The 12218-nt window shown below is 37.8% G+C and overlaps 1 protein-coding gene across 1 annotated transcript in view; it reads left to right on the forward strand.

Moving 5' to 3' along the window:
- LOC134853231 (outer dynein arm-docking complex subunit 3-like) overlaps positions 1-12218 on the forward strand; it is a gene marked incomplete in the record, with an annotated part of 44972 nt that overhangs the window by 28624 nt on the left and 4130 nt on the right. The window contains 4 exon segments of the mRNA XM_063869199.1: positions 696-901; positions 1301-1338; positions 1432-1638; positions 4292-4508. Coding sequence (XP_063725269.1) covers positions 696-901; positions 1301-1338; positions 1432-1638; positions 4292-4508 — 668 coding nt within the window.

The following is a 12218-nucleotide window of genomic DNA, read 5'->3' on the forward strand; positions in this document are numbered from 1 at the left end:
AGTATACCGGGTCGAGGTCCCAGACTCATGTCCAGACTTTGAGGGTCGCTCCGCATCCGGATTTGAACCCAAATTGCATAGTCGCGTTGAGAGTTTGAGTCTGGAATGTCTGGACATCAGTCGCGCCGTGGACATGAGTCGCGAAAGTCTGGACATACCAAAACTTGGTCGCGAAAATCTGGACATGGGTTGCGTAGGTCTGGAAATACCAAAATTTGGTCGCGAAAAGCTGGACATGGGTCGCGAAAGTCTGTGTCCAGAATTTTGCGACCCACGGCGCGACTCATGTCTAGACTTTCCAGATCTTATTTCCAGACTTTAAAGACTCAAACTCTCGGCTCGTCTATGCAATTTGGGTCTGGATCCGGATGCGGCGCGACTATTGCAGATAGGGCGCGACTTTTGCGACCAAGGCGGAGACAGAGCAACTCCTCAGACTAAGACGGGGACGGCGCGACTTTGCATCCGCCTTGGTCTGGAAAGTCTCGCCGTCTCCTTCTCGATCGCGAGGAATTGATTCTTGGTCGCGCCTTCTCCGTCTTGGTCTGGAAAGTCGCGACGTCTGCGCCTTGGTTTGGAAGGTCTCGTAGTATGCGCCTTGGTCTGGGCCGTGTCCACTCTGATCGCTTAAGTCGTGTCACATCCACCCGGGTCGAGTGAGAGAGAGAGTATGTGTGTGTGCGTGTGTTTTGTAGGGAGGACAGACTGCGTGAGTTGCGGAAGCAGGCGGAGGAGAAGAAGCAGCTGCAGGACAGGATGGAGAGGAGGAACATGCAGAGATCGGCGGCTGCCAATGCAGCTGCCAATGCCACTGGCGCCAATGCTGCAGGGGCTTCCGGGGCACAGCAGACATCACAGGACAACCACAACCAGGAACAGTCCTCGGCCAGCGGCGAGAAAAGTAAGGAAACTCACTATCCACACACTCTTCATTACCTCTCTTACAGTTGAAGTCTAGGACACTGGCTATATAGGAAGTTCAGCACACGTGAAACTCAGGCTACACTATTGTTTTGTATTTGAATTGAGACGATGAAAATTAATTAGGCGTGAAAAGTGGATGTAGCAAAAAATCGACACTGTGATATCACCGAGTAGATTTCTGCTACATCCACTTTTCATATTTAATTTGCCTATAGTATTATCATTATCTTTCAAATGGTATAAATATAGTCAGCAAAATATATACCCATCCATGAAATGACAGGTACTGGTTAGGATTGCTTTGCAGTAACTTTTGTTTATTAGAGAAACTTTGTTCATGCTTTATTGGAATAACTGAAAATTTGTGTTGTTTTAGAAAATTGTATTTCTAGAGAAGGACTGTCAGCCTTTCTTGTTCCTTCTCAGATTTTGAGATAGATTCTTGCGAAGTCTGTGTTGTGATTTCATCTTTGGCGTATATTATATGTTGTGTTGTGCTGTGTGTAGGCGGGGCTGATGGGGGAGTGGGTGGGGGAGAGGGAGAGGGGGAGGATAGTGAGTTACCAGGAGGCATTTGTGCGGATGAAGGAGGCTACGGGGGTGAGTGAAGTGGAGGAGGTGGTGGACAGGTTCCGCACTCAGGACGACACCTTCCACAACCTCCAGCAGCAGAAGAGCACCAATGCCCAACTCATAGACACCCTCTCCCAGGAGGTACTCACTCATGTCATCACACTCTAGTTCAGTCCAAGTGAAAAACAAACAAACAAAAACTTTTAACCAACTGATAAGTCTTCCCCAAATTGATTTAGCGAGGAGATTGTTCTTTGGTCTTTACTTCTTCCTATAGACTGGAAATTTTGTATACTTTGCGTATGGTAGCGTATTAATAAAAGCAAATGCTTGCCTCATATTGGAGTGAATTTTGCCATTCACGCTTTAGTAGGACGAACTGTATGATGCCTTGATTAGCCAATTTGATTTATAGCGGAAAAAGTAGTCCCAGATTCATCCCTCCAATTATAAGAACAATAGAACAATTGGTTGGAGTTAAAGTTCTTTTTGAATTTGATCTTTACACATCAATATTTTTCTGTTAATTTCAAAAAATATTCGCCAAAAATGGCCAAATGAATTGTCCAAAATTGAATAGAGCAATTAAAAACACCCACAGCACAAGTTTTTCTATCACTTGTTTGAAATTCGGAACAAAGTGAGCCTAGTTTGCATCAAGTGGCGCCTATTCTTCTTGCAACTTTCGAAGAAAGTAACAAAACGTTTGTGCTCGGGTGTTTTTTTCCGTCAAAACTCGGCATTTTATTAGTTTATGTTCGTTGGATTACTTTAATAGAATAAAATGATAACTATTGATGACTTGAGCTCAAAATAAAAAACACTATTCGAAATAAGACCAATATTAGAAAAATATGGGTTTCAATTTCACCAAATTGGGATAATAACGGGCGATATTTTGCGTTCTTGTAAAGCCTAAGTATTGAAATATATCTTTCAAGTTTGAATCGAGGGAAAATTTTAATCCAATTTGCTCTAATCAATTTGTTAATGGAGGCAAACAAGTTTGCTTGTATATCAGGGCAAGGCCCTGAATGTTCCGACTGTCCGTTAAATCATATCGAATAGTTTTTGGAAAAAGAAACATCGAAAACTTATAAATTTTGGACAATATCACGTGTCAAAGTTTAAGTCGTGCAAAAGTTATACGACCAATTAGCTAGCCTCAATTCAAATTGGAACAATTTTGTTTTGCGGAAAAATTGCCACGCATAAACGATTCGCGTCACGAACAAACAACATTAAGAATAAACCCTTCAAAGCGCTCTTAATATAGTCCAGAAACATGCCAATTTGCCAATTTTCAACTCCCCAGAATTTTACAAAAAAAATTCAAGTAAATTATCTTTTTAAGTTTGAACTTAAAAAGCCGATATCTTCAATGGAGTTTAAAAATGTTTTATTGAAAACTATTATTTCGATCGGCAAAAATTGACTGAATAAAAAAAATCAAACCGAGTATATATATTCCGTTTTCTTCTAAAGTCGGAACAAAAAATCTTTTTGTATTCACATAGTGTCTGGGGTATAAAATGAAGAAAAACAAAAACCTTTTCAATTTTTTTTCAAAAACTCATCAAATGTTAATTTAAAAAATTGCTTTTCAAATGTATGCTACGAAAAGTCAAAGTAAAAAAAATCGAGCAATCTTGTTGAATTTCATTTTCACAGAAATGAGTCTGAATAGAGTGTTTGATTTTTTTCCAAGGCAAAGAATATATGAAACCATTTTTCAAAAAAAGAAATAAAGGGTCGTAAGACTAAAACAACAAATTTTATTCAAAAACTATAGGCAAAAATTATTTAAAATTTTAGGCAAAAACTGTTGTCAAGAATTTAAGGCAAGTTTTAGGCAAAAAAAATTTTAAGCAAATCTTATTTAAATTTTTTTATAAGATCTGTAATTAATCTTGAATATTGACGGTACTAGTTGAATGTTTGCGGACTTTAGTAGGACGAACTGTATGATGCCTTGATTAGCCAATTTGATTTATAGCGGAAAAAGTAGTCCCAGATTCATCCCTCCAATTATAAGAACAATAGAACAATTGGTTGGAGTTAAAGTTCTTTTTGAATTTGATCTTTACACATCAATATTTTTCTGTTAATTTCAAAAAATATTCGCCAAAAATGGCCAAATGAATTGTCCAAAATTGAATAGAGCAATTAAAAACACCCACAGCACAAGTTTTTCTATCACTTGTTTGAAATTCGGAACAAAGTGAGCCTGGTTTTTCCCGAATTGAGCATGGTTTTTCTGCTTCAATGTCGTCTTCATTTAGTGTTACCACTAATTTTGGTTGAAAAAACAAAAAAAATTGCATCGGAATAAAACTGTTTCAACAGTGTTTGACTGTTCAAAAATATTAGACTAATGCCAACCAGGGGTGTAGAAATTTTTTGTCAAATATGCTGAAAAGAAATTTATGTAAAGCAAATTTGGAGCGTGTCTTTATTTAACTTGCGAGATAAATTTTGTTCAACGTAGATCAACGATTAACAGTCGATGTTTTTTGGAAAAAGGTTAGAAAATAAATTTTTTATATCCCTGATCACAGGGTTCAACTTAGAATCATATTACAAACCAATTGGTCTAAGCTGCAGTTTAAAAAAGACAACGCCTCAACTGCTCTGAGTTTAGGGGTCAGCCTATCGAACAGGAAAAAATGCGTTTTAATTAATGTTACTTCACAAACAAGCTGAGTTACTCGTGTTACATTAAGATAAGTTTTTATGCAGTATTAAGCATTCTATCTTCTGTTGGTGAATCATCAGTGTTGTGGTTGTGTGTTAGGTGGCGCGTGCGAAGGAGGAGTGCGAAGCCATGAAGTACAGGGGGGAGACTAAACTGTCGCAGGGGGAGAGGACCCTGGAGGAGAGTGAGTCACACCTGCAGGCGGAGCAGGAGAGGAAGCAGACTCTGGAGCAGAGACTCACAGACACTGCCAAGGTACTCGTCAGTGTCCGAGCAGGAGTCGAACACCTCTCCATCAAACTCGCTCCACTCAAAGGTACATCCTACTTACCCCCCACTGCACTATGGCTTATTTTGACACAAAAACAAAACTTCGAAAAAATTGAGAGTTTCAAAAATATGAGTTCAAATGCGTTGTTATTTGTCCTTAATGTCGCTTCTTTTGCAAATTTTTAAGTCGAGTAAATGCTCCGGATACTAGTCATGTATTTATTAAAATCATAGAACCAAGTTTTTGTTTACGTTTCCGATAAGCAATGATTTTGTAAAAAAAAATATAAATACGTTTCCTCGTTAGGAAATTTGTTTACAGAAACTGCACGTGAAACGGCGTTGCATTTGCTTTAACTTGGTTTTTATTTAATTCAAAGTTAACACCCATCAGCAGGTTCTTTGAAACGACAAATGACCAGATTTGCAGTCTGACCGGGACCTCTTTTTTAAAGCATATTGTATATAGTTCTCGGTCAAAGAGAGTGAGTCAGACCATTCGGAGGGCTTTGTGATTCTTTTGGTTTCTTTCGGGCTACAAGCTAACAGGCGCTGTTTCTTTCAATCTGAGTAAAAATCATTTGAAAACTATTTGATCGTTTTGTACATGCTGATATGTACAGTCATGGGTCATACAGGTAACACATTTCAGCTTCCAAGCAATGAAATGAAACGAACTACTGCCGTTTTGTCAAAAATTACGAAAGATTCACTGTTAAAGTGTTAACATGTGACGGAGGAAACTGTTCTCTAAAAATTAGCCGGAGAAAAAATCCACAAAAATTTGTTTTGACACTTCCCTTTCCTATTTAAAAAAGAAACAAAACTTTACTGAGCTACAAAACAAATGAACTCAGGTCTTAGCATATTCCCGAATTGCTGAATTTTTAGTCAACCTAGGAGCTTAACAAAAATTTATATTTCTTATGAGAGGGCCTAGCATAGATCCCCAAGTTTCCAACTAATAAAATTAACTTCAAAGCTTTAAAGAGCTTCCGCTGTGTACGGGGACTTTGTTGGAACTCTAATTAAATGGCCAAGTGACGCTGTGATAGCAATTTTTCTCCAGATATATTCTAGAAAGCAGTTTAACCAATCATATGTCAATTCTGTTTCAATTCAACCAAGAATATTAATTTTTTTTAACGAAAAACGGCAGACGAGTCAAGAAAACATGGCTCATATCATAGGAAAAAAAAATTTGTCTCGTGACTGTGTGCACATATACCCGGTTTGACAAAAATGCCTTTCATACAATTTCATGCTATGAAAACATGCTTATCATGCTATTTCATAGACCAAAAAAACAGTATGAAAGTTGTATGAGAAGCCTTTTTTTCCATACTATGAAATTGTATGATATGCATTTTTTTCACAGATGAAAATACAATAATTTTTTGTTTCAGTTTTTTATGTTTCATCTGAATCATACTAACCAAGGATTTCCGGTCAAAAAAAGCATGAATGTAACCGGCAGTTTTCAAGCATATAAACTGCATTTAGTGATATAAGTTATGGTTAACATTTTCACACGGAGTTATATACCAAAAACGTAACTTTTTGTTTATGACTACAAAAAATTTCTAACTAAAAATTTTCTAGCCATATACAAAAAGCTACGTTTTTGGTAAATAATTCTGTGTGAAAATGTTAAAATTAACTTATATGACTAATATCACTGAAAGCAGTTTATCTGCGTGAAAACTGAGAATGCAGTTTATCTGCGTGAAAACTGAGTGACTGAGAAAAAAGGCATGTTTCTTTTTGCAAATTTATAATCATCTCAGCATATGAAACTATTTAAAATAATTATGTTTATATAAACTTTACTTAAATGAGATTTTTTGGTTTTGTGTGTGAAAAACTCAATCTGGACTACGTTATAGACAATAAAAGTCAAATTTTGCCAATTTTTGTTCCTCGTGTTTGTTCCTCGTAATGCTTATACAATTTTTGAGTGAGTTTTTTCTTCAAAATTTTTTTTTGACGCCGCAGTTGCTCTCATGTTAGCAAAACTGCCACCAAATTGTTTTGTTTGAGTTTTAAACTATTTTTAGATAAATCCGAAAACAAATCGATTGGAAAAACTTTCGTCATACAATTTTCTTCTATGAAAATTGTATGACAAGCTTTTTTCTATGAGCTCCACATACGAAACTGTTTTATAGACATTTTTTTTGTTTGGACGTTTACCCGGGTTTATATATTCAGTTTTTTTGAGAATGTTTTTTTTTTAAACTTAAATCTATTTTTTTTGTTTCGCTGGTTTCTGTCTGCACTATGGCATTTTTGGACAGCTCAATTTCTGGTTTATTAGTCTTCAAACGCTCTGTCTAACTTGAATTGATTGCCTTGAAACGACTGCTTTGAAACGACTAAAAAATGAGGTTTTACAAAATTAGTTCTACTCTTTTTGGTCTTCACAATTTTTTTGAAAAATATTTTATGTTGTGATTCAATATTTTTAGTATGTTATAACCTTGACCTCTATTATCTAATTACGTACCAGTCAATGTTAACTCTACGAAGTCCAGTGGACTTCGAGTCACGAGTTGCTCTTTTTAGACTACAGTCGGTTTTAATTCAACCAATACTTTTATTCTCTTTTAACTTAGTTAGATATAATAGCTACCAGTGGTACATCTTAACTCTTTATTATGGCGCAGTCAACAACTGATTCGAACTTGAGGGGAATACCCGCCTTTTGGCCGAACCACACGGTTGAACCCCCCACCCAATGGAACAATTGGATAGACCAATTCCATTTGGCCATTATCGCGAAGGAAAATCTACGTAGACTTAGACAACCTTAAAGAACCAATGGAAGGGGAGACGACGTTACCGATCCTAGAAGGTGCGCAGGAGTCAGAAACTGACCAACAGAGGAAAGCCAGGGAGGCCAGGAACAAAGAAACAATGCGAGTGTAAGAACACGCTGAAGAGAAAAGACTAGCAGAAGAAAAGAGGAAATTCGGAGGAATGAGGAGATACGAGGCCGATAAAAAAGTAAGGTCAATCCTATACTTGGCCTTAGGAGCGGAAGGCAAAAGAGTTTTCGCCCAGAAACATCCAAGGGTAAAAATCCTACGAATCTCATTCAAGGAATTTTACGAAATGCTAGAATTGGCTTTTATCAAACCAACCAATATAACATTTGAACGATACAAACTATTGAGCAGGAAACAAAAGGATAGAGAATCCTATGAACAATTTTGGGGCGCGTTATCAGACTTGGCGAGATCATGTGAAATTGGAATTAATGCAGAACAGGAGTGGATTAGAGACGTATTTATTTTTAACATGAAAAACTGCGACTTACAACGTAGACTACTTTCAGAAACTCTCAATCCATTGGATGCACTAAACCAAGCAATAATTGACGAAAAAGGCTACTATAACCACCTCAAACTGACCAACATGACGAGATCTTTCAACACGACAGGAAATACTGGGAGAGGGTACAAAAACTTCAACAACGTTAAAAAGGAACCAAGCTTAAACATAGAAAGATCAAATACTTGTATGAAATGCGGGAATGCGTTTACCAAGGGTCATCTGAATGTGTGTCCGGCGAAAGAAATCGTGTGTAATATTTGTAAATATAAAGGACATTTTGGAAAACTTTGTAAATCGAAAGGAAGAAAACCCGCTGTAAATACTGTAGATGAAGCTGTAAATAGTCAGAATTGTTCATATTCCCCAGAAGATCTTCAGATGAGAAGCGAAGAAAATTTTTGTGGAGTGATTAACGCTTGGACCGAAGAGGGGATAAGTGATAACGATGACTATTCAGTCCTCAACATTAGAACAATCTACGATACCAATGGCTTGGAAACAAAGAAACTTGTCAACATCGGTTTAGGAGACGACGCGATAGTCAACTTGAACATTCCAGTGGATTCGGCAAGCCCAGTGAGCTTCCTGAAACAAAATGTACTTCACGAATTGAAGCTGAGAAATCCACAGTTGAAGATTCAGCCAGTTGAGAAGAAAACGAGGGAACTATACTGCGGATTCACTAACGACACAATCAACATCATCGGGAAGGTGGTAGTGAGGTTACAATCCAATGGATGGACCGCGGACGAAACTCCATTTTTTATCACTTCTGGACATGAGAGGAACATTCTGGGTAACGACAATCCCCCGAGAATTGGAATAGAGATAGCCCAACGACAGCCTCTACTACCCGTCAACAACATATCACGCCCAGAATTGTGTAAATTAAATAATTATTCAGATACGACCCTTAATCTGTATCATAGGTACAAAGGGCTATTTAACAGAGTGGGAAAAATACCTTCGGACAGAAAAGTTACTCATTTCCATTCCCCATTCAAACCTATCCTAACCAAAGGTAGAAGAGTTCCCTTACATCTACTCGAAAACGGAACTAAATAGAATGGAAAAAGAGGGGCATATCATAAAGTTGAACAAATGCGACGAAGATTGTTTTATAAGCCCAATTGTGATTACAAGAAAAAAAGACGGTAGTATCAAGTTGGCACTAGACTCGAAACTATTAAATAATCAGATATTCAAGAACAAGTACCAGATGCCAAACATACATGAACTGATCGATAATATTGCTCTTCAACTGTCAAGCAAAGATTCAGGGGAAGTTTGGTTTAGTAATCTAGATCTAAAGAACGCTTACAGCCAACTACAATTATGCACAGACACTAGCAAACAGTGTAACTTTAGTATCGTGGGGGGCGAAACCACTGGAACCTACAGGTTTTTAACTGGATTTTACGGATTGGGCGATATGCCAAACGAATTCCAGAGGGTAATGGATTCTTTACTGAAAAACATTCCTTTTACAAATTGTTATATCGACGACATTTTAATAGCTTCGAAAGGTTCATTAAATGAACACAAAGCGATACTAACTAACATTTTAAACATTTTGGACAACAAGAACATGGCGGTAAAATGGGAGAAATGTGCATTCTTCCAAAAAGAAATAGAGTGGCTAGGTTTCAAGATATCAAAATTGGGCGTGAAACCATTGGTGGGAAAGTCAGATTCGATTAAAAACCTACCAAACCCCAAAAACATATCTGAACTTAGGTCTTTCTTTGGATCGATCAATCAATATATGAAATTCGTCCCGAATTTGTCCGCCCTAAGTTCCCCCCTACGACCACTTCTTGTAAAGAAATCAGTCTACCAATGGAATGACGAACATACTAAAGCATTTGAAGAATTAAAACAACAGATAGTGAAGATAACAGAGAACAACCACTTCGACATAAAAAGGATGTCAAGACTAAAAACAGACGCTTCCCATAACGGCTTAGGAGCTACCCTAGAACAATGGGATGGAGAAAATTGGGTAACAATAGCATTCGCCTCCCGATTTTTGTACAACCACGAAAGTAAATATTCTACAAATGAACTTGAGTTGTTGGGAGTAGTCTGGGCTACAGAACATTTTAAAAATTACTTGTATGGTGCCGAATTTGAAATTGTGACGGACCATAAGGCATTATTATCAGCATTAAATGCAAACCAGAGCAACAAAACTATGCATAGCAGATTAACCCGTTGGGTAAATCGACTGTTACCATTTAATTTTAAGATCAAGCACATTCCGGGAAAAGAAATGGGATTTACAGATTTACTGTCGAGACTACCTTCAGGTAAAGCACTCCCTACATCACACTACGATAGCGAATTTGTAGTGGCGACAGTACAAAAGATTAAAGAAAACCTCTCTGTAAATAACGATTGTAAAAAGAATAATTGTAAAAAGAACGAAGTGTATTATCCATTGGATGTAAATACGATTAGTAACTTGAATTGCAATAATCCAATGGGTGGAAAGAAAGATTTATCACAAAGCATCCAACGGTCGTTCTTCTCGAATATTCTGAATTACGTAAACGACACTATCAGAATTTGTAATTCCAATCACTCGCGTTCAGAGTCTTGCACAAGCGGTTGTGTTCCTTTAAACTTATCAAAATTTGATTTCAATTATTTTTACCTATCAGACAAAACTTTTTTTATTTTTTCTTGCCCAATCAGTATTATTATTCAATCAGTCATTAAATTCAGATCAAGAAAAACAATTACAAGAATTTATTACATCAGTCAACTTGTTAAAAATTTCCCTCAGGGCAGAAAAGAAAGGAATTTTCTTGAATTTTAATAACGACATAATGTCAGACATACACAAAAAACTGTTGGCCAAATACAAGGGAGATCTCAGATTGCCAGACAACCCGTTATCATTATCAGACCATTGTTCGAATAAGCTGATTAAACTCATGACGGACGAAGACAAAATCCTCAAAGAAGTAAAGAAGGCGGTACACGAAGGCAAACCATTGGACAAATTCGGAGCCTACTTAAAGAACTTCCAGAGGGATATACATGTGAAAGAAGAGCTGTTATTCAACGATAACAAACTGATAGTGCCGGCTGCATTACGATCACCTTTCCTGTCACTCCTTCACGAGACTCATCCAGGGCAGTTTGGGATGAAAGCCTTGGCAGAAAACATTTGGTGGCCACATCTATACAGAGAGATATACCATCATGGAAAGAATTGCACTCAGTGCATAATGGCCGGTAAGAACCTAAAAGTTTTACAAGGGACGAACAAGACTGAGAAATTACCGAACCTGACCGAACCAAATGAAGAAGTAGATTTAGACTTTGCCGGCCCATTGGACAAGAGCTGGGGTAACGCAAAATATCTCTTGTTATGCATCGACCGCTTTTCAAAGTTCCCGTCGGCGAAGGTAGTAAACAACACTTCGACTTCTTCAATTTTAACCTTCATGACAGATTACTGCCATCTTCACGGATTTCCAAAGTCCATTAGAGCCGACCATGGGTCATGTTTTACTTCGTTTGATTTTAGAAACTTCTGTGAGAAGAACAACATTAATCTAATTCTATGTACGGTTGGCGATCATAGATCCAATGGAGTAGTAGAAAGACTCATTTTCACGGTCAAAGCTAAGCTTCTGGCAATGTCGTTCAACGATCCAAAACCATCCTTAAATACGGCTATTGATAAAATTATTTGGAACATACGCTCGACGAAACAATCATCCATTGGATGCTCTCCGTTCTCAAAACATTTTAATAGATCTCCCAATACGTTCTGGAAATCTTTGGTCTCTCACGCAATTAGTTTAGATAAGGGGAAATCAATCATATCGAAGGACAGAGCACAAGACTGGGGGGCTGATGACGCGTTTGAAGATGGCTACCTGGAAGACAGAACAATTGAGGAAAGAGGCTATGAGAGCGACCCTCTAACAAAGTAGATAGAAACCTTCAGCGAGCCCCACTGTCGAATCCCTTCAGCCATGGAGGTAACTGGTTTAGGAAAACAGTTAACAGGAGGGAAGGAGAACCTTATTTTAAACCTTTAGGGAGTAAACCTTTGTCAGACACGAAACATACGGTCACAGTAGATAACGGACATGTGATAAGAAAATCGGACTTAGCTTTTAACAAAACCCAACCGGCAGCTCCTAAGACCTTCACGGCAAGACCGAAACCGCTAATTAATAGTAATGATTTAGCAGGCAAGCGAAAAAGAAACTCCCCTTGCAAGAGACGAGACTCAAATATAGGAGGCCCATTGATGAACTCCACACCAACGGGTGGAAATTCAAGCAAAAAGAGGAGATCATTCTTCACGAACTCGAAAGGTTCAAAATTCGACTATAATAATCTAGATTCGTCGTTAACGTTAGACCTTTGGGATAAAGTCATTGACGACTACTTGGGT

The sequence above is a fragment of the Symsagittifera roscoffensis genome, chromosome 8 (assembly GCF_963678635.1).
Source record: "Symsagittifera roscoffensis chromosome 8, txSymRosc1.1, whole genome shotgun sequence".
Classification (NCBI taxonomy): domain Eukaryota; kingdom Metazoa; phylum Xenacoelomorpha; order Acoela; family Convolutidae; genus Symsagittifera; species Symsagittifera roscoffensis.